Source organism: Thunnus thynnus, chromosome 19 (assembly GCF_963924715.1).
Source record: "Thunnus thynnus chromosome 19, fThuThy2.1, whole genome shotgun sequence".
Taxonomy (NCBI): domain Eukaryota; kingdom Metazoa; phylum Chordata; class Actinopteri; order Scombriformes; family Scombridae; genus Thunnus; species Thunnus thynnus.
In genome coordinates this window covers 23,613,544-23,637,295 of record NC_089535.1, presented here as the reverse complement: position 1 = coordinate 23,637,295, position 23,752 = coordinate 23,613,544, and the positions used below count along the sequence as shown (strand labels likewise).

The 23,752-nt window shown below is 40.5% G+C and overlaps 1 protein-coding gene and 1 long non-coding RNA gene across 2 annotated transcripts in view; one reads left to right on the top strand and one right to left on the bottom strand.

Moving 5' to 3' along the window:
* LOC137170296 (uncharacterized) overlaps positions 1-13,328 on the top strand; it is a 52,868-nt gene extending 39,540 nt beyond the window's left edge. Inside the window, exon 4 of the long non-coding RNA XR_010924589.1 lies at positions 13,233-13,328. This is a non-coding gene — a long non-coding RNA (uncharacterized lncRNA). The remainder of the gene's footprint in view (positions 1-13,232) is intronic.
* On the bottom strand, positions 10,548-21,540 carry gtf3c4 (general transcription factor IIIC, polypeptide 4). The gene is made up of 5 exons (XM_067573540.1): positions 21,181-21,540; positions 15,814-17,550; positions 13,866-13,996; positions 13,335-13,423; positions 10,548-10,792 (listed from the first exon to the last, which is right to left on the bottom strand). The coding sequence occupies exons 1-5, from the start codon at positions 21,493-21,495 to the stop codon at positions 10,728-10,730; spliced, it is 2,337 nt and encodes a 778-aa protein (XP_067429641.1). The 5' UTR covers positions 21,496-21,540; the 3' UTR covers positions 10,548-10,727.
* Between the last annotated feature and the right edge of the window lie 2,212 nt (positions 21,541-23,752).

Below are 23,752 nucleotides of genomic sequence, written 5' to 3'. Positions count from 1 at the left end.
ACTTTTAATCGTGAATTAATTACACACTCGTTGCGGGGAGAAGACCCATAAATGTTCCAATATGCTCAGGCCTGAATCTTTATCACACAGTATTTCAGGAAAATTACACCTCCAGAATGTGTTGCCGTACATAAAGCGATACAAAGACTTATTGTGGATCCTCAGACCAGAACCTGGACTCACACACGCAGTGTCTGTGGATCAAGATGGAGTTTTAAATGAAGCGGGCCAGCCAGGTAGCTCTTTTGTTATGTAAAGATCTGCCATGTGATCCGGCAGGATAAAAGAGGAGAGAAAAAGAAACCGTTCAGATAAGCTTCCCCTCATCAGATAATTAAGGATGCCTTTGCTCTAGTTTCCCCTTCTTAGCATAAGTGTCTGATCAACTTTCAAAAAGCTCATCAGTCAGAGTTGCTCCTCGGAGCTCTGCTCCAGGTTTCCTCCAGAACCTGTCTGCCTGTGAGTCTAGCTCTGCATCAGGGGGTCTCACCCTGAAGGACCCAAATAAATTAGCAGAAAATCAATTATTCCACTAGAAACAGCCAACAGCGAATGGCCAGTTCCAGGATCAATACTAGGTATTGTTTTGTAATATATTTGAGCACTCGAGTTTATGTGAATAACTTTTGTAGAGCTGCAACTATACAATTATATTAACATATTTCCATCATCGATTTACAATATGTATTGACTATTTTTCTATAAAAAGTCAATGAGTGACACCTTTTAATCCATAAAATAATGGCAAATGCCCATCACAAGTTCTGAGAGCATAAGATGACGCTTGTTTTGCTTGTTTTTTCTGAAAACCAAAGATATTTCATTTAAAATGATATAAACCAGAGAAAAACAGCAAATCCTCACATTCAAGGAACTGCAACCAGCAAATGTTTGGCATTTTATGTGCTGATAGACTAATGGATTAATTGTTTCAGCAATCATTTCCACACAGAAACAGAAAAGTTGTAAATCTTCAAATTTTGAGAAGCAGGAGCTGGCTAATGTTCAGCATTTTAAAATTTTAAAACCAATTATTTTAAACATAAATCTGTGTTATCATATCAGATAAGTGATTAATCGACCAGTTGCTCCGTTGTTAATCAGTTTTTCACACTAGACATTTTTTTTTGCCACGTTTCGCCATTTTGTTCTCCAGCTCCTGGTCAGTGCCGGCATTTCACGGCAAGGGTCTTCATCCCACCCTCGGATGCCAACCCAGTCTCACAACTTTACACTTTCAAATTGCATGCAGTGCATATGCCAAAGTCCAATTTTGCAGATCATACACCAATTTAACGCCGCATTTTTAACCTTTACCCATGTCATTGAATGCCATTGGTTAGGTTTAGGGTCAGAGAAAGATCATGGTTTGGGTTAAAATAGTAAAATGAATTAAATCCCTGGTTAAATACCTGTTGTGAGATTAAAAATCTCCAGTTAAAACACCCCATGTGATGTTAAAAATCTGGGTTAAAATGCCTGACATGACGTTAAAGATGTCTGGTTGGTGGTCTGGAACAGTGCTCTCCTGCTGCTTTTGCAACTTTTTTGCCAAACTAATTTTCTAGCCATCCAACCAACCCACCTCTTCCTAATAAGCCAAAAATCACCTTATAAAATAAAAGAAAGACGCATCATATTGACGTCACTTCCCTGGGAAGGATCGATGTATCACCTGCACGCAAAATTGGGACTTTGGCGTATGCACTGCATGCAATTTGAAAGTGTAAAGTCGTGTTATTTATACGCAGATTGAAGAGACTGGGCTGCTGTTGCAAATAAGCCATGCAAATGAGAAAACAGAATTATGAAATCGTCTCTTAACGATATGCAGAGGAGGTCAGCGTGCCGCGCTTGGCTACAGGCTACAATAAGTGAAATTAATTATTGTTTGGGCTGCCATCTAATTCCAGCCTCTCAATGAACAGCTTAGACGTTTTTTTTTTTTTTTCCCCCCCTGTTACATTTTCCCACCTCGACACCCCTTTGCTCCTTGTCAAAACTTCTCCTCCACCTGTCACAGTGTCTGAGTTTTGTGCACGGCCGCCCCCCACTCTTCCTCCCACCACCTCCTCCTCTTTCTCCTCTCCATCGCCCCCACCCCCCCCTGCCTCCCCTGCTGCCAGTTTTTAACTACACTCCACTCTGGCCTCTGCTCTACTTGTTACAGCCCCAACACGAGTGCAAACAATCAAAGTCTTTGGGAACGCTAAAATATGCATGGCTATCCGTGACAGACAGATAAAGCAGGGCAATTAGCCACGTAATCCTAGAGCATCGTACGGAATAGTCCGCCTCAGCTGTCCTCCCTCCCCTCCTTCCCTTTACTCTCTTGGTCTCCATTAGTTAAATGTACTCTGTGTGTCGGCTCCCCATCAAATCAAGTAACACTTCCCCTAATTGGCTTATAAATAATACAGCAGGGCCTACATTATAATTTCATCAGTGGTAAACATTGCGGGGGCAGTTGGTAAAGAACCTATCCCTCATTAATTTCTTAATTTGGGTAGATGGAACGAAGGGGAAGTGAGGGAATGAAAGGTGGAGAAGGAGAGAAAGATGTGGAGATCGGATGAACAGAGGGCCTCGTATCACCTCAGGCGGAGAGAAAGAGAAAGAGTGAGGGATGGCGGAGGGGAAAAAAAAAAAAAAAAGGAAGGGGAAGAAGATGCGGCTGCTGCTGCTGCTGCTGCTTTTGTTAAGAGATGTCAGATATTCAATCCAAGGGTTTTGTCAGTACTCCTGTGCAATAGGTGATGAGGCCCCCACCGCCCCCGTTTCACACACAAATACACACAAGTAAACACACAATCTCTCTCCCCAGTTTCACTCGTTGTTCTTTTTTTATACCGACTTAATGAATATTTCATAACGAGCAACATAAATATTCATTCTAATGGTTTTGCACATAGTTATTACCGGTATTTCCCTTTTTTTTTTCTTTTTTTTTTTTTTAAACAAAAATACTCATTACAAATTCTGCATAACCAGGCCCTGAAATAATTTCTCTCACTCCCATGCAGATACACAGAGGACTGCACAAGATTATCTAGATCAACTGCTCAGACAGTATTTCAACAAGAAGTCACCGGAAACTGCTCTGAAAATGTTCCCAAAAATCTGGTGTTTGCTTTATGTCGTCTTGAAGGTGTAATTATTTGCATGTGCGAAAACATATTTATCTATGGGAAGGGGCGTAAAGTTAATTACTAATTTCAGTCAATGGCTGCAATCGCAACATAAACCAGAGAAATTCACAAAGATTCCCTGAGTGATGAAATCCTTTTTGTAGAAGGCAATAGGTCTGTAACCAACCTTCCTCCCCGTGGCAGATAAATGTCACTGAAACCTGCTATTATATTGCATAATGCACTTTTAAGGGAATTTTACATGGCCTGTGATAAATGCTATGAAATATGAGGTGTGAGAATATGACACCCTCTGATCTCTGAAAGACAGATATTAAAGCAAACTCTCAAATGAGCAATCCCCTCCTCCTCCTCCTCCTCCTCCCCCCCACCAACCTTCCCTTCCCTCCCCACTTTCTCTTCCTGCTGAAATGTGGAGTACAAAAGGCACAGAGAGCCCTTCAGCCTTCAAAAGGAAAGTTAAGCGCTGCACATTCTTGGTGAGATTTTGAAAATGGAGCCACCTGAAGGCAATCTGTCACCGCTGGAGCCTAACTTGTCACCGTTACAGAGAGCTGTCACTTCCAGTGCCAGCGCTGATGGAGACAGACATCCATCATCCGCTGCATTTACGAACACACTATACGTGATGTCTTGCAGGCCTGCTGAACAGTATGTTTCACTTAAGATCTGCCCGGGCAGAAGCACGAATGCTTTCTGTTATCTTTTCCCTGTCATCTTAAAGTAAAAGAGAAAATACTATGTTTTAATTCCCATACAATAAAGAAATAACTGTCCGTCAATCACACTCAAAGCCACATTACACAGATCTTATTAAAGGGAGAAGTACTTAAATCCTTTACTGAAGAAAAAGTAGCAATAAGTCTTGATTTTGAATTTTACACAAGTAAAAGTAAAACAAGTGTTAGCTGTTAAATGCATTTAACTATCAAAATCACTCATTTCTGTCACAGGTTTAAAATAATGTTATGGGATGATAGAAATCCCCAATATTGGTTGTAATGAGATGTTCTTCAAAGTGAACCTAGCAGACCAGTGGTTCCTGATCTATTTGGTCTGTGGCCTCATAAAACAAAGCTTTATCTACATGTGACCTCTTGTCACCAGTTGTGTGTGTCTATGACAAGTAAAAAAAAACAACAAAACAAAAACATATTTTATTAAAATAATTTCTAAAGGTAAAATTATCCAGTAAATCACACGATTTGTTGTAGATGTGTAACATACATGTTTTTTCTTCTTTTCTATCCTTTTAATCATGTTGTGAACCCTTGTTAGATTTGTCTTCTGGCCCCCTGTAGGGGTCACAACCCCCCAGGTTGGATCCAGACAAATGGTTCATCTCAGAGTTATAAACATTTTTCAGTGAAGTGGGAAACGTCTTGTGTCCAGCAGTTAAATATTTGGCAGCTAAATATTTGCATATTCATAGATTTCTGGATTTGTCAATAAGGGAGAAGGAGCTGGTGTCATTTAAAGAATTTTTAATCAAGTAATTTAACTTTTTTTGTGGAAAAACCGTATCAGCCACAAATTATTATTCAAGATATTACATATCTGGAGGGGAAACTCTATTGTTTTGCAGAACTGTGAGTTTAATGCATTTCCTCTATGTGGGCCTGTTTGCTACTTACACGTTACTGATCTGTGTGTCCACATCTTTCAGTAATATTTTTCTAGGTAGATGAATTAGTTGTATTGTTGTTGCATTGATTAATATGTCTACTGATGTTCGGATTTCAAATACTGTATATTGTAAATATTTTGGATAATTATGCTGAAGTAATTGATGGTATTGTAGTATTGTAGGGCTCAATGTAGGACCCCTCACCTGTGTTGACTGTGAGGTACATAATGTATGTTGACCCTCTTGGTCACATGGTGAATCACATGATGGAGATATTAAAGCTGTAGTATTGTTGCCAGGGCTGGATTGAGCTACTAGTGGGCCCTGGTGCAAAAATGACTTTTGACCCCCGCTCTCATGAATATATTAGTCAGTATTTAGTAATTAGTTCGCGGTACCTTGATTAAGCACAAATTTACTTACTAAAATGCACAATCTGCACAATATATACTGAGACAACAAAGGCCTGAAAACTAGATTTTAAATCAGGGCCCCCCTACAACATGGGACCACAAGTTTAGGTAATAATAGGTTGTCTCAAGGCCTGTATCACTTCAGTTTTTTATGTGCTTTACATTGTAATTAATTAAATTACCACAAACTAATTGCCACAAGGTGAAACTGCCCACTTTGCCTGCTTTTCCCAGTTAGTAATCCAACCTTGGTTGTACACAGTAAATTTTATAGTAGCGTCGGTTCACACATGATAAAACACGGGGATGTGCATACACTGTGTTGTAGCTTAGATTCACGAGCATGAATATTCCCAAAATTGGTGACAGGAAGCTTTTTCACCATCAGTCATGTGCTTCTCTACAGCCTGAGAAAATTCCTTAAAACTATCAAGAAAATGTCTAATATGTATTATGTCACTGAGTTAAAACAAGAACTTTGATCTTATTTCATATTTCATGTACTTTCAAATCTTGAAACTGCAAAACAAACTAACTATTGGGAATTGTAGTGGGAGAAAAGTAGTGTCGAAACAATAGTTTAAAGTGTTGAGTGAGTGTGTGAGTTGATTAACACCAGATTAATTAGCTATTTTGACAATTGACTTGTTTAAGTAATTTATTGAGCAAAAATGAAATATTCTCTGGTCGTAGCTTCTCAAATGTGAGAATGTGAAATCAAATATCTGGATTTTGGACTCGTCTCAAACAGTCAATTTGAAGATGTCATTTATGGGTTGTGATGGACATTTTTCACTATTTTCTTTTTCTTTTTTTTGCATTCTTTAGACCAAATGGTTGATCACTTAAAAATATATATATATATATAATTAAAATCCTTAATTGCAGCCATAGTAAACAGTTGATTTTGTTCTGAAATGTAGTGAGTAAAAGTCTCTGAAATCAAAATACTTGAGTAAACATACTCCCTCACTTCCCACCTCTGAAAGTGAGGACGTTGTGCTTAACATCAGAAAAGGTTAAACCAGCCGTACACACAATGCGGCCCCTCCACTTAATTACAGCAGAACAAGAGGAGACAGCGAGCATGTTGACAATGAACTTAATTAATGTAGCAGTAAAAAGTGGCCCTCCCTCTCCATGTCCATTCTGCTGTTCAGTATTAGTTCCACTTCAGTGCTCTCAAAGCCGGGAACAAATAGTGACTCTAATGATGGACATGCAACCTCCCCCCCCTCTATCCTCCCCGCGCAGCCCCTTCGGCTGGTCTCGGGTCACTGCCCTCCCTACCCCTCCCTCCTTCTCCACCCTCAGCTCCCCCTGGGAGGGCAGAGCGGGGGAGTCAACCAGTTAGACATCCATGTTCACCCCATCAGCTCGGAGAGAGCAGAAGACAACCTTGCATACTGACTTCATTAGCGCTGACAAGTTGAGGGGGGATGCGGCTCAGTTTAGAAGATTTTAGAAACAGAAGAGACAAGCCTCACGAGGGCGTGGAATGAAATGATGCAACTCCGGATCATCGCTCTGCCGAAGTGATTACTGTGGTGAATATCTGAGACCAAACTTTGGAGACAGGTTTAGACTTGGATATACACCGCCAGCCCTATTTCTAAATTCACTGTTAATTACTGGCATACATGTTCATTTTTTTTGTTTTCATATATTGCATAATCATTATAATTAAGCGTATTCTGTGATTCAAACAAGGAAAAAAATAAGGTTTTCAGCAGGCAACAAGTCATTTGCTGTCTTATTGTGACTTCAAGACTATTTTTTTTCCTCAAAACTCATGTTTGATGAGGAAAATCTTTCCAGTGGGGTGACAACATGTTTCAGACAAGACATAATAAAAAGAATAAGGCGGAGTGCTGCACACTGGTTATCAAGAAAATTACACTTGAATCTAGAAAAGGCTTTAAAAGTTGATTGGCTTAAGAAACAGGCAAAGTGATGTCACCTAATCATGTAAATTTCCTCAAAATTCAGATTTTTAGGATTCAAAAATAGACTAAAATACTGTTACGATTCTTGTTGTGAAAAGCCTTAAATAACAAAACGTACTCTATAATGTGGGCAATATAAATAAAATCACTTTATATTGTGAGATTGTCTAGAAAATGAATTGAGCATCTGTTGGATGGATAAAATACCATCGCTATAAAGCATTACACAATGGCCTAAAGAAAGCTACTACAGTATAGACCGTATAATAAAACCTCTGACAGCTGACACATTTATACGTGGTACATATCATGGTATCATATCATCATAAACATGTCCTGAGCTGTACTCCGAAATGTGACAAAATGTAAAATAAATCAACGGGAGACTCATAAAAGCTCTGAGTCTAAAAAAAACATTGTCGTGATCCACCCAGGTGATGCAGTCAGAGGCGGCGAAGCAGCTGCCATGTTTTACAGAGTAAATTGGAAATATTCTGAGGCGACAAAATGAATCGATACTCTTGAGAGAATACAGTGGGGCATATCATGTTCAAAATCTAGTCTAAACAAAACAAAAGGAATATCACATGAAATTAAGGTGTGAAAAGGTGCCATGAATGTTTTATGCCATCCAGCCACTGACATAAAGGATATAAATATTGTATGCAAAGAGAAAAATCCCCCGTTTGAAGTCTTGAGAGGGAAGACAGTGGGAGAGAAAGGGAGGGGAAGCAGGTAATTACTGGTGGAGATGCTCTTTGACGGATTATTATATTAAAGCAGGAGGAGGATCAACCAAACACAGCTAACCTCTGTAACGGTGCTGGTCTCCACCTATCAGTGATAGGAACATTACAACCTGAGGAGCCACTTTCACTTGACAAACAACACTTAGAGCACCAAATCCCCAGGCTGGAAAAACAAGGAAACAAACCCGGCAGCCATGAAGGCACCACACACTGCAAACCTACCGCAGCCAGGCCTGATGAAAAGCTCATCACAAGGCTTTAGTTGCTGCCATGGAAGAACTTTTCAGTTTACTTGCTCAGACTTTTTGGAGCGCTGACTAAAATCTGTAATTAAGCAGTTTTAATGAAGTGCTGAACGCAGCTCGTTTAACAAAAGCAAGGTTATCTTCTGCTGTTTTGGCACAATCGGAGGATTTGCGTTTGCTTTGAACTTCATTTCCTTTGAATGAAAATCTGTGAGAAAGTTTGCTTTTAAAGATAATATGGCCACCACTTTGGAGAGTTAATCAAATCACTGAGACTGCATTTTCACAGTCAGTATACCTACGTGTCTTCTATGAGAAGAGACAGCTCTATTTTTACATAACAGAACTGCAAATGTCTCTTTGTCAAATAGCAACACAACTGCTGCCTCAACCTGCCTGAAAAAAGTGGAAAATCCTTTTACTCCTTTGTCTGAAAATGCCTAAAAACCTAAATTAAAAACCAGGAAATCATGAAGGGCGTCACAGAAGAGGACTGCAGGAAAACAAAGGTTTTGTAATCTGTCAAAAAACAAACAAACCCTTAACTCAAGGTCCACTTACTAGCTTTTTATTAGCTCACAAACTGAGCATTCTCCACCCAACTCTAGCTAGCAAATTGAGATTTTTTTTTTCTTTCTTTTTGTCAAACTAGTGCTTCTACAGTCAAGAATAAACATTGAACATGATCAGCGGGTTTGTAAATGTTTGTTGTATTTAGTATATAAAGGCTGTTTGAATCCACATGGTCTGCTATTCCTTTTTAGTTTATATATTTCTATCATAGCAAACATATAAGCCAGACAGAAGAGAAATATTGACAGTAGTCATATTGGTTATTATCTGCTATTTCAAATTGAAGTTTATTAACTGTGAGATTAGGCTTAACTAATGATTAGTAGTCTTTAAAAGGGCCAATGTGAGTAGTTTCAATATAAGTAATAATTATACATATAGTAGTAAAAGTAAGTCTACTTAAAAAGTACTATTGTTTTTACCCGTGCCCCTGTTCATTTAAAACATAGATGATTTTTGCAGCCATGTTCCTAAAACTATACTAATCGTACCACCCAACCCAAAACATTTCAGTCTCTTGCAGCCATGCTCAAGATAATGTGATAAATGATTCACTTTATAGTAAAATGGGAGACACCCCCTTCTTCCCCAAATGGACTGAATCTTCTTCTTGGTCCAATAAATGCCAACACTGAGCTGAGAAATGCAGGCTTTAGAAATAAATATATAAATAAATATATATATATATAAAAGGTCCCTTTTCATGATGTCCAGAGTGTTGGGAGTAGAGCTGCCTCCTCTCCTCGCCCCGGGGCAGACTATCATCTCCAGTGACACCAGAGGGAGGACAGACCCCACCCCACCTCTGCTAGGCTGTGGGGGGGGGGGGGGGGGGGGGGGTGGCGGGATGTAAGGGATGAGAGGCCTCGGTGGAGAGAGGCTCTGCTGCTGGCCCGGTCTCCCAGGTCCAGCTTCCTCTTTGATCACCGGCCGCCGACCTCCATGTCTCCAAAACAAGGAAACAGGGCTGAGGGGAGGGACGGAGAACATGCGGCTGAGCCTGTATCCCCTCCCTGCAGCCCTTGTTCTCTCCAAATATGAAAAAAAGGGTTAATTGTATTTAACAATATGCTCTCTAACCCCCACCGTCACCACTGCCGCCGCCACCCTCCCCTCCTTGATTAGAATTAGAATCACATCTGGCGCCATGTTCTGTCCCTCATTCCTGCTGAATCTCATTACAACCCGCTCCCGTGGGAGGGACCGCGCCGGGTTTTTAAACACACTTTTCGCTTTCTTCCTGCCTCTTGCTCATCTCATCTGCCTCGCCGCTCCTTCTATTCTGCGTTTACATTAGCGGAAGTCCTCATCTGAGAGAATGACTGAGCACCACCACCCTCCTCATCCTCCTCCTCCTCCTCCCTGCACTTGGAAATTGTTTTACAGTGCCAATTAAAGTAGGTAGGTTGAGTTTTTTCCAGAGTATGTATTATTCAGACTGTATTATTTGTTGCGCTCAAAAAAAAAAGAAAAAAAGAAAAATCACTAAAATAGAACTAGCAGAGTGAGTTCCACTTACTTGCAATAAAAACTACACCAAAGGTTTGAAAATATAGTCAACATAAGGAAAACGAGGGAGCTTATTTATGGTGCCCTGAAGTCCTACTGAATAATAAAAACCTCCATATATAACCACATTTTAAACTTTGTTTCTTTGCACCCTTGTGCAAACACTGTGTCTGGGTGGGAATTAAATTTGAGGGGGGAGGGGGAATAAAGAAGTCTGTAAAGTTTGAGTCCAAAATGTTTTACCTCAGTAAAATATTCATTTCAAACCATGGCAGGGGAGAGCAATTTCTCAGCACACTTTGTAGGCTACACTCAAGAGGAAATAGAGTTTGAATGTATAATCAAAGCCTTTTATTTGCACTTTTAAGATACCAATATAAAGTAATAAAACTGTGAACAAAATACATGAAATAAAAAAAGTTGTAGCAGTGATGTCTGACAAAATTGGACCCTGCGTCAGAGCGGGGAGCTCTGAAGGTCGCAGGGAAGCCCTGAGGTTGCTCCGGTCGTTCAGCTCTAGATCATCGGTGAGTCGCAGAGTGTGCAGGGCGCCTGCAGTATCTTCCTTATCCACTCTGGATCTGTGGAGATACAAAACAAAGTCGTGTTTGTACTGAAGATTTCTAAATATGCAATCATTATAAAAACTTTTAAAGCCCCTTTCAGATGCATACTTTACTACATCAATATGATGGCAGTTTCACATGTCGATGCCTCAGTCACTTCTCCGTTAACATCAGGGTATCAGTCTTACTAGATCAGACCTGGTAACGTTTCTGTAACTCTGCCAGTACCGCACAAGTCTGAATGACATAAAGGCTAAGGCACTTTTGTGTAAAAGAGATCTTGATCTTATTGAGACTTCCTGAATAAATAAAGCTTAACTAACTCATTAATTATAATTTCTTATACACAAAGAAAACGCAATCCACAAAACACTGAATGAGCCATTATTGTTGTTTCATAAAAAATATGTTTTCCCCCCTTGCAATGCAGAGAGAAAGAGGTTAAAAAAAACTCATACAACTACAATAATCATAAGACCAACAGTCTCCCTCCCCAACTGTTCAACAATTGTGAATATGCAGCAAAATGCTTTCCATACTGTACAGTGTGTGAGCAAATAGGGATGAAATGAGTCCCAACATTTTTGTCAGTCTATGCTTGGACACAGTAGTGACATTAGAAACAGGCAGCAGAATTCTCTAATAAATAATGAGAAATTACAGAAGTGCATTCACTGCGAGGGCGAGCATCCCTCACATTCATGATGATCATTAACTGAGGTTTCAACAGCAAATAATACCTGCCTCACATTGGTAAACTGTTAAGAGACAGGAGCTGTGATGATGTTGATTTTGACAGATGCCAAAACTGCACAGACCTGTCAGTCTTTAGCTCAGATAGGCTGGAATGACCAGGAGAGCCCTGCCTCAGGCGCTCAGGCAGGACCGATAAAGACCTGGGACGCATCGGGCAGCTAGATGAAGCCAATCCTCAAACACTGAGAAGAGTGCGATGTTTTTCCCTCCAAACTGTATCCACTGCAGGACCCACATTGCTGGCAATAGACCCCTTGTTTATTTGGCGTTTTTAAAAAAGGCACCAAACAAAACCACACGGTCTCATGATTCATTAGTATCTTATCATAATAATTGCTTTAGAAGACTGTATGTACCCAATGTTGTGCTGGTGTAATGATCCATTAAAGGTGCAGCGTGTAGAATTTAGTGGTATCTAGTGAAAGGGACTTGGCAGAAATGGAATATAATATTCATAAGTATCTTTTAATTAACGTATTAATCACCTGAAAATAAGAATTGTTGTGTTTTCATTTCTTTAAAATGAGCCCTTTATATCTACATTAGGGAGTGGATCCTGTCCCACACCGCCATGTTTCCACAGTAGCCCTGAACGGACAAACCAAAAGCTAGTTCTGAAGAGGGCCTTTTGCAAGTTTCGTGGCCACCATAGTTTCTCCTACATGTTTGACAGGGAGAGGGGGGCATATTCAGTTTGTTATAATCTGCAACCTCACTGCTAGATGCCACTAAATCCTACACACTGCATCTTTAAAATCGTGTGTCAAAGACAGATGTGCTGCAGAAAGATGTCTGAAAATATGTCAAATGTATCTGGCAAAATACATTTTTACATATTTTCTATATTTACATTAAAGCAATACATGCTCATCTCTAAATCCACAATTAAACATGAGTATTGGCTGCGGAAATTATTAATGCTCTGCTGTTATACCTATACTATACTTTCACTGTCTGAAGTCTTTGTCATACACACACGTTCTGTAAAAACCTGATTAGAAACCTGATTACATGTATACGTTACAAAGGAATTTGCTTTCTCTGGGAGAAATCCTGCCAGGGGCATCAGGCTTCACTATTCCTCCACCCCGATTACAGAAATGGTCTCTTGTATACATGACGTCTAAGAAATCAGGTTGCTGCAGAACGTCGACTGTAATCTGGTTACTTCAGTGCATGTTATTGCACATGTGAGTGTTTGTGTCACAGCCAACCACTGAGCTACACCGGACCAAACTGAGTAAAGTCATGCAAAAATAATTAATGTCTGCACCAGAACTCACAATTCCTAAACTACAGTAAATTGAGTAGATTTTAAATCCGCCACTTATCAAAAATGTGGACAAACTGAGACATAAGGGACACAGCTTTCTGATTAGGGAAATACATTATAATCTCTGTTAATCTGTCCAGATGGCATAACTGAATACAGGCTACATACCTGTTTCAAGTGAGTTTGTTTGTTGTAAAATAAAAATTCTTGATTGTGCACTCATACTTAAAACTTTGAGACATGACAAAGTTGTTTTTTTGTTCTTTTTCTGTGAATGTGGCAAAAACAAAGTCTCAACCAAGGACCTGAGATGAACTTTCTGACCAGTTTTTGAACTTCCTGATCAGTTTTACAAAAAAAATCTCCACTAATTCTAATAATCATTCATGTTTGTTAAATATTGTGTTTTGTGTGTGATCTGAGCAGCGGAGCGGGACGAGGGCTGACGTTGAAGGTTTCAGGACTAGATGGCTGATCGAGAGCGTGACTGTCAAATGGAGGTGGAGGAAGACGGAAAGTGGCGCTTACCTTCAGGCTCTGGCAGTCTGGAGATGCTATCCAGCAAGAGGCAACGTCTAAACGTCAGCGTCTGGCAGGCCTGGTATGACAACACACACCTGGAGGAGACCGAGAGAAAGGCATTAGTGAGCTAGCTGGCAGGGACAGAGACATGTACACGCACACACACACACACAAACTCACAAAAGTGGAGCAAAAACAGCACTGAGGTACAGCTGACGGGCACAGATTTCATTCTCAGTGCCCACCACACCACGATCTAGCTAGCGAGAAGGCTGTAGAAATGTTTGACAGACGATATTTATAAGACGATGAGAGTGGCGCATGGGTAAATATCAAAAGGTGGGAGGCTTGATTACAGCTCTGTGAAGATAAATAAACCGTCAAAGAAGGCATTTGGCATTAAGATTCAATTCATGTCTTGACTGTCAGGCTCAACTGTGTTATCTGAACCAGAGGCTGAAGCTAATAAAAAACATCTTTAGTGGATTAGATTTGAACTTGTGGAAGTTGTTCAGAAGTCAAGGATAATCTTTATACCTGAGCCACATGTGACCGTTTTTACAGATTGCTTGTTTGTGGTCCGTGAAGGGCAGCACGGCCTGACACAGGCTGCAGCGCTCCGAGAACGTCTGCTTGTTCATCTTGTTCTTGATGTGGCCGATCAGGACCTGAGAGGGATGACACACACGGAGCCAGAGGGTGTGAGTGAAGGCAAATATAACACTGAAGTTTAATCCAACTTTTTATAATGGCAGCAGAGAAGACACAAGTGAGTTTAGTTCTAATCTCATAAAAGGCTCAATGGAACATTTTTATTTTGAGCTGATCTGAAACACTAATATCAGAGCTGATCTGGTCATATTTTCAGTTCTGGGTGAGCAAAGCCATATCAAGATCCAGTCCTTTGTTTATTTGATCCAAATGCACTGCATCTTCACCTGATGACATGTACTATACAAGACTTAAAGGGAAACTTCTGTATTTTTCAACTTGGACCCTATTTTCCAATCTTTTTGTGTCTAAGCGACTAATGGGGACAATTTTTTAAATTGGTTCTCTGTATGATCCTTTCCATAATGTTGTCAGACACTTACAATAACAATCTGAGCCTTTCAATGGCAAAACAAGCACTTTCAGTAGATGTACACTGAAGAGGTGCAATGGCCCTGTCAGATTACACTGCAGCCCGTTTTGCAGCAGCCAGCTGCAGAGCTCTCACTCAATACTGGACCAGTTTCAAAAAAATTGGTGTCCCCATTAGTTACTTAAACAAAAAAGATGGGAAAATAGGGTCCGGGTTGGAAAATACTGAAGTTTCCCTTTTTTAGCCAAGCCAAAGTGAATCAACACATTTTGTATTTTTTTCTGCATATAGTGTCCTTGGGTTGCATCAAAGGCGCTTAATTGTAAATACTGAAACATACACTATATGGATCCCTGTCCACATACATTTTTGTACTTTTGGCCTGGGGTTGTTTTCATGGTTTAGTTGGTTCTTATTAAAGATCCCATGAAATGGTCACTGGAACTTCCTGAGAAACAGTACATATTCAGTGTGGATGTCATGCTGCACAACTGAGTGTACCAATAAACCAGTAAAGTAATAAGACATTTTTCAACAAGTCCACCTATCTGCCCATCTTATCAAATCAAACTCCTTTTTCTTAATAACTGAAATCCCATTGGCTTATATTTAAGATTGACCACTCACTGACCTGTTTCAGCAGGAAATACATCACTACATCATTAAAGAAGTAATGATACCATTTCATGGGACCCTGAAGGGAAATCTGACTGCTACAGCATACACTGATATTTTGAAAAATAGTGTGCTTTCAACTTTGTAGCAACAGTTTAAAGAAGACCCTTTTCCTGTTTCAACATCACAATGCTCCCACACACAAAGCCAGGTCTATAAAGAAACGGTTTTCCCAGTTGAGAGTGGAAGAGCTTAACTGTCCTGCTCAGAGCCCTGACCTCACCAACGCTCTTGTGGATGAGTGGGAGCAAATCCCTGCAGCCAGGTTCCCACATCTTGTGGAAAGCCTTCCCTGAGGAGTGAAGGCTGTATCAGCATATAAAGCTCATGGCTATGGAATGACATATGGCTGTTCACATACTGAAAGGCAATGTAGTGTAGCATAGTGAGGATTCAACGTCAGCAACCTGACTCATGAAATGTCAGTTATACAACAACATCTATACAAGTGTGTGTGTGTGTATATTATATATTACACATACATACACACACATCAAACATTGCGTAGTCTCACTTTAAAGTAAAATTGTGATGCGGGCCATTTTCCTAAATGAGCTTAATGCCGTCAAACATTTGTTAGCCAACTTTACTGACTTTAATGTGCTTTAAGTGAACACTGTTCTAATATGCTGCATTATATAAATATCACTTTGGGATTGCTCTGATAAGAGTATTTGTGGTACGATGCAGAAGTGAATAACTATCAGGTAAGTCAGTGAGTTTTACCTCTGCAGCTCTGTCGTTAGCGTCTCTGGCGAGGTACTCCACCAGACCACAGGTAGGTATGCTGGTATTCTGAGCGATCCAGGTGTTGAGATACACCACGCCCAGCACCTTCTTCATGTTCTCTCTCATCAGGTGGGTCTCCACAGCATTGATCCAAGCCTGCACCTCTGCCATCTGCTCCTCCAGATTCTCCTCCTTCAACTGTTTTACTCCACCGGGCTCGCCTTCCTCTTGCACAGCTTCTTCTTCGTTTTCTCCGTCCTCCTCTTCCTCGTCCCTGACAAACACCTTGTTGTCCTCGTGCGTAGGTTTCCAGTGGTGATCTGTCGGAGGTGTCTGTAGTGACTGGTAAAGTATACGCACTAAAAAGAGCTTGAAACGCCACAAGTAGGGCGAGTCTACTTCCTGGATCTTTTGATCGAGCTCTTCCTGCAACGACGCAGGGATGCACTTGTTTTTCAAAATTTGCCACCTCACGATATCAAGCAGGTCAGCCAGTTTGTACAGGTTCTGCATGGGGGACTTGAGCAGCATTGCTGCTGCCGTTTCTGGAGTTTTCAGGGTCACAAAGTGCACCTGGTAGGTCCTGTTAACTGGGTGATAGGCACCAACCATACCTTGTGTGCTGGCAAGCGCAATATACGCTCCATTGTGGCTCACTGCAATCCCATGTATCCGCCTCCCTGTTAGGTTTTCAGGTCGCAACATGTCCTCTTGATTGAAAATCAAAGTGTTCTCCGTAAATGTCGGTGTCAGCTTTTTTATCCACCCATCTATGGAACATGTGTACACTGCTACGCCATGTTGACTGACTGCTAGTGAGACCACAGGGAGCGAGTGGAGCCCTGCCACATGAGAGTTGTACACATTTAATCCGGCTGGCGAAATCATGAGCAAACACCAAAAGACGTAGCAGCCGCGTGAAGCGACAATGAGGCTGCAGCTGGATTTATGTATCGGGTGGATCATTGGGACACATTTGATGTTTTCGACAGCGATCTCGTCGCACTCTTTCCAGAGGATGACGGGATGTCGGAGGGTGAAGTAGCCCTTCACTCCCGACAGGCTGACCGGCATGATCTTGACGGGTCCCACCTCACTGCCGACAATCAGGCCGCTCATCCGGCGATCTGCGCTTTCATACTCCCACCACGCCAAGTCACTGGGTCTAGTCACACCTGATTCGATGATATCATAAAACACGACATCTGCCCCGTTTAAAAAGGGCACCACAAATTTCCACAAAACAAGGTCACCGTTCTCCATTAAGATGGCGAGGAGTACCATCTCCACGTCTATGCATGTGTTGTCTGACTGAACCTGTTTGATCGTGTAAACGCTCGACCACTCCATCCTCAGAGGAGTCTGCATACGGAAACGCCGCTGCAGCTCGTCAAAGTCCAGCAGGTTTGCCTGCGGCGGCTTGTTGTCCTTTTTGGCGTAGCCTCGCTCCTTCACCCTCTCACTGTACTTTTTGGTGAGATCAACGAGCATGTTCCACTCGAGACGCTTGTGGCTATTATGAATGGTAAGTCTATGGTCAAGTGTTAGACAAGCGAGCAGACAGCGTCCACTAGAGTCACAACCTAACGGAGACCAACTGGCATACTTTATTCCTTTGTGCACTCCTAACGATGGGTTCATCACTCGGTCCGCCAGAAAAACTTGCCTTACAGTGGGGTCGGGATGTGAGGAAAACTTCTCCATGGCTTCAGTTTGCTCTTTGGTTGGTCCCACCTTAAAAGTTATAAAACACAAAAGAAAGCAATAATTAAGGTTAAAGGTCAGATTTAAGAAAAGTTTGCAAGTCATCCAAACTACTGTACATGTGCAACATACATTAACATTTGATTGCACTGACACATTTTTGAACCCCAAAACACTTTGAAATGGAACAAAAACTCAGAATCATGTAGTATTTGGGAGTTATAGTTTTAAACTGAGAAATTGCAGAAAACCTGAAAAGTGATGCTTGCAATTCTTCAGGTCTGAGAAGCATCTCTGATTTCTGCTACTAATTGTCAACCTCTGTTAATTTTGGGTTACACTGACATCAGTACAAGTGTTTTTTGGACAGCAGAAGTAATTATTCTAAATTAACCAGAGTAGTTGCAAAGTATTCTTCGTAGGTAAAGTGATAATGACCTGAAAGATACTACAGGTTCATGGATATTGTGCATCATCGACAAATAAACTGGATCAGACGGATATTTGACATAACAATATAGCAGTGTAGCAAAATGTATTTTAATTTCCTGTATCAGGGATTTCTATTCACATGTGGGATGGTTTTGGTAAATGAGTACCAACACTCTGTTTTGGCAGAAGATCCTGCCACTTAAACAAGGATAACACAACAACCTGGATGGGTGATGTAGCAGTGTCATCATATTATATGTGGTCTCTAAAAATCGAGTTGTGCTTTGAGTGCCATCATTTACTGCTCCCAGTTCAGCAACACTCATATGTACGAGCAGTTAATCATATGTATAAATGACAGCAGGAAACAAATGTTCCCTTCTGTCACTGTGCCTTGTGAATGATAAAATTCAGCTACATCCAACAGTTTATCTGCCAAGTCCTTTTTTGGAGAGAAGACGAACCTATAAACAATCATGTTTGTACGCCAGAGCAGCTGCGCAGAGACAAATTTCCCACAGCAAAATCATTTGTCAGTTTTTCACTCTCTCGTTTCATCAACACTTGTATTGCGTAGCTATAATTATTTTACTTCCAGTTTAGTAAGTAAATAATGAAAATACAGAAACATCCACCACTGCCAAACTAATAGCACACAGGTTGATCATTGCTGAGCTCGGAGTTTCTAAGGCATGTTTACACAAGTTGCTGTGCAAGTACACAAATAGAAACACTACTACAACTCACAGATGTCATTTTGTAATCACCTGAGTATTCTTTGGACACATCAGTGTTACTTATTAACATTGGCTGTAACATAAAATGTTCTGGCACTTGTGTTGCAAATAATGTCCAAAATCTGACTTCACTTGCCATATATGGGGAACACTGCACTAAACTCTATCAGGTCACATCAATCCCTTGTTCCTCTACGATTAAAATCATCATTTTTGGCTGACCAAGACTCACTGCAAAAATCACAGCTGCAACAATTAATCAACTAGTTATCAACAGAAAATTAATCTAAATCTATTTTGATAACCAATAATGGTTTTAGTATTTTGTTAAGGAAAAAATCTTAAACATTAGCTACATTTGGTTTCTCACATGGGAAGAGTTGATGCTTTTCTTTGTCATACATGATGGTAAACTTGATATTTAGGTTTTGGACTGTTGGTCAGACACAACAAGACATTAGAAGCCATGACCTTGGGCTAGGTGGAGTTATTAATGAACATTTTCCACTATTGTCAAATAAAACGATTCATCGAGAAAATAATCGGCATTGTAATCAATAATCAAAATGATTGTTAGTTGTAGCCCTAAAACACAACTGCAATAAATAATACATATGCTTGTAAATGTGTCCCAGGACTGTTCCTTAGAATCACAAGCGCCCCTTTTCCATAATAGCTGGAGAAATTAAAATTAATTTGGTATTTTAGCAGGTAAGAATATCTGTCAGTGGTTCATGGATAAGATACTGTCTGACCATCTGATTTTTGCACCAAATGAATCAATGTTTGGCAATCATTTGCCATTTGGAACTAGAGAATGTTTGGTATTTTTCACTATTTTTGCTTGAAAAATGAAACGATTAATGTTAAAAATAGTTGATTATTTTTCTGTCAATCAACTAATTGATTAAATGACTAATTGTTTCAGCTCATGTATTAAGGTTGACATTTCTTCTACAATGTACTTATCTATGTCAATCTAATAAGATCATCAAACTAACACCTAACTGTAGAGCTGAAATGCTTAGTGGATTGATCGTTCATCAGGTAAAGATGCCAAATATTTGTGGGTTCCTGCTTCTCGAATGTGCAGATTTGCTGTTTCTCTCTATTTTACATCTTTGTAAACTGAAAGTCTTTAGGTTTTGGACTTTTGGTCGGGGAAAACGTGCAATTTGAGGACGTCACCTTGGACTCTGGGAGCTTGTTATGGGAATTTCTTACAATAATATTATCTGTCAGTCAATTAAGACTTTTATCAATTAGTGAAAATAATTGATTTGTCAATTAACCAAACAAATGATCAACCACACCAATCAGGGTTGTAACTAACAATTATTTTCATTATTGATTAATCTGTTGATTATTTTCTCAATTAATGGATTAGTTGTTTGGCCCATAAAATGTCAGAAAATGGTGAAACATGTCCATCATTGTTTCCCAAAGCCCAAGATAACGTCCTCAAATTTCTTCTTTTGTTCCAACTGACAGTCGGGTGCCTTCAAGGATGGTCAAAGATGGGTCTCCAAAAACACTCCATCTACCAAGTTTCGCCAGTGATAGGGAAAAGCAGACACTAAATTATCATACTACTAAATACTTAAAAATAAAGTAATGGATAATGGACATAGGATTGGAGGTGGCGCCTCATTCATTCCAATGGAAGCTGCTCAGTGGTGCATGAAGTTCGACTTTCTGGAATAAAACTTCCCCGATTTTCTGAACCCGTAGAGCAAGCACACTAGCGTTTCCTTTAACCTCGCTTCCCAACTGCATGCGCACCAGAGACTTCGGCCAGACAAGCCAGCTAACTCCCGGTTTAGCCCTCTGCTAATTTGAACAGGATAAAAAAATTCAATCGTGCAGCTCTTCAAGACTTTCCAAATGTTATTGAAGTGAATGGATCAAATTCTGATAGTGAAACAAGTCATGTGACGCTCAAAAAAAAAAGTATCCATTGTTTTTACAGCTGCTCCTTTTCCCATGATTGTGTGCGGGAAAGATGCTTTTTAGACCAGTGTGCATCACACGACGGACCCGTAATTACACGGTTTGGCCACTATGTCCAATTGGCTTCAAAACCTTGCACTGTTCCTGGGGGATGCTGCTAATCAGCCGCTCTGCTGGGAAACCCACCTGTCTTTGGTGAACACACCATCAGTAGCAGACTGGACCAGACCACATGCAATGCATTCTGGTTGTGGTGGGATTCCCCCTTAAGAGTGATATTGGGAATCTGCAGCCTTTTTCTCAGTTTTCTCTAGTCACAAAGGCACCAATTTAGAAAATAATTGAACATTTCTATTACATGGGTGACCTAGTTTTAAAAAATTATCATAATCACAACTGTGAAGTTTCCCTTTAACTGCTTCCATACCTGTAAACTGGAGGGGGTGCGCTAACTAGCTGCGCAGACGCCTGTAAGGTTGTTATTGCTTCCTGATACAGCATATTACTTAATTTAGAGAGTTCAACATTTGTGGATATTTACCCGTAATCTGTGCACCTCAGTGGGCACGGGGATGGAGGTCCTGTGCAGCGCCAGGTCCTGTTTGTTGCTGTGGACGTCACAAACCAGCTCCATCAGCGACATGGAGTTGGTGGTGCACACAGCCAGGCGGTGGTCCTGCGACCAAGAGAGCGGCTGCAGCCCGCTGACCGGGGCCATGAGCGGGACGACGGGCTCCCGCCTAACTGGCACATCCTCCGGCCCGAAGACAAGCCCACCGTCGTTCTCGGGCTCCGTCTTTATGACCACATTTCTGGGAAGTGAATCCGCCGAGTCTGGCGGACTGGTAGCCGACATGTTTTCTGTGTGGTGGAAGTGACGTCGGCGCGCGCGGGAGGAGAGGAGGGAGGGACTTCCTCCGCGGAGTTAAATAGTGCACTGTGGATGATGTCAACAACCAAGTTTACATCCATTTAACACTGCTGTTAGGAGGAGTAATATATATATTGTAAAAAGTAAAAACCAAAAACAAAACAAAAAACACCCACACCCATGTTAAAATGTCCTGCAAAAGATGCCAAATTATCAATTTATTTTTATTTTTTAGAAATTATTGAATGTTGCATATATGAAAATATGTTCCCAGTCTCCATATGTATTCAAAAAGCTACAGGTTTCTCTCATATTGTCACATTCTATTCATTTTTATTCTATTTTAAATCACAAGTCAGATCACTCAAATATTGATAATGAGATTTTCCTTTTGATTGTTATCTCAGATCTAAAGAGCTCAGACTGAAGCTATTAAGACATGTGAGTACAGAATGATCCATAATGTCAGTTCATTATAGGTAAGGGAAAAATGTTGGGTATTGTCAAAGGCCACAAAGGGATTATAAATTGGGTGCTATAATTTATTTCAGTGGTTTTTAACCCATCCCAAGATAATTCTGTGGGGTCAAAATATTCTTTTTTTTGTCTTGTGTGATTATAAACCAGATAGCTTTGGGTTTTGGTCTATTGGTCAAACAAGTCAGGCAGCTTGGTGATGTCAGCCTGGCCTTTGAAAAAATGTGACAGACATTTTGTGCCGTTTTCTTACATTTTGTAGACCAAGCAACATGAGTTACAGTCCCAATGCCATATGTGCATATTCATATGTAGGCTATGAATATGCATGTAATTTAGTATATATGCAAATATATACCTTGCCATTCACATTGATCACATGTACCTTTAACCTTTTTCTGAGTCCTTGGTCCTGCTCACAACTCAGGATAACAAACATTTAATAGACTGAGCCTTTTTAGCAAACAACAAACAGGAAACACTATGTCTGAGAGCAGAAGTTCAGCTCATTATCATGTACGGAGCAGATGAACATGTGTAGGACGACCGCTTCATCTTCCTCCATAAGTAAACAGAATACTTTAATGTAAAAATGTGAAGCAGGTGTACCATTTCTATTTACAAGATGATGATTGCAGTTTTTGACCTGCCAGCTGTCAGAACAACGAGCACTGATCAAATGTGGAAAATACCATAACTGATCTCTGAGATGTTGTCTTTTGAACTCCTCACTTCACTTGAATGCCAATCACTTTCCCCCTCAGACTGTCAGCATGCATCTAAAGGAATCACAATCAATGCATGCAATATTTCTATTGAAATATTTGTCTTCATACATTAGATTTTTTTCTTTATAGAACGATTACACCACATTTTCTCTAACATTATAGTAATGTATGTGCCTATAAGGTCTGTTTGTTTTTCGTTTGTTTGACTTTGGCAAAGCCACAATGTCTCAGAACAATACAGCACATTCAGACTTGGACAGTGTGTCAGGACACTTGCACATCCTTGTTTTAATTAAATTAGATTAGATGAAACTTTAATGATGTCCATGGGGAAATTTAGTAATCTATGTGACACATTCATTCAAAGAGGTTAGACCTATGTTGAAACAGCCCTGACACTCCACAATGACATATTCACCAGTCTGAGAGAGAAAAAAAATGAATTCAGTCCCTGACAGGTACGACATCAGTCATTTCATCTGTCCAAGTGTGGTCACTCGTCACCAAGAGAGATCATTAATTGTCATATTTCAGTGTTAATTAATAAAAATATGAAAACGATCCCGTCTGCAGTAGATGGCACAGATATATATCAGCGTGTTTTATGCGGTGAGTCAGTGGACGCTCTTGGACCGGTCAAAGGTCAAACTGCTGCAGTCGGATGCAGCGCTAGAGATTCCCAGGCACATAGTGATTTGTCACAGCCCTCACATGAAAGCTCCTCTCGCAGTAGCTGCCTGACTCTCAGCAAGATGACAGCGGGATTTCAACAGGCAGAGTTATTTGTCACAAAACAAATTGTTACAAATCTGTGAGACAAATATAGAATAGCGCACCCACCATGTTTTAATCTCTCATTTTTCTGTCTTTTGTTTCGATAATCGAAATGAATAAATGAACGGGGACCATGGTATGTTTCATTCTTAATGAAGCGTGTAGTGAATGAATATTTCAGACACCTGCTGTGTGTCTTTGGTGGATTTTGACTGGGGACCCAATCCCAGCCTGGGATGTATGAATGTTGGATTAAACATTCA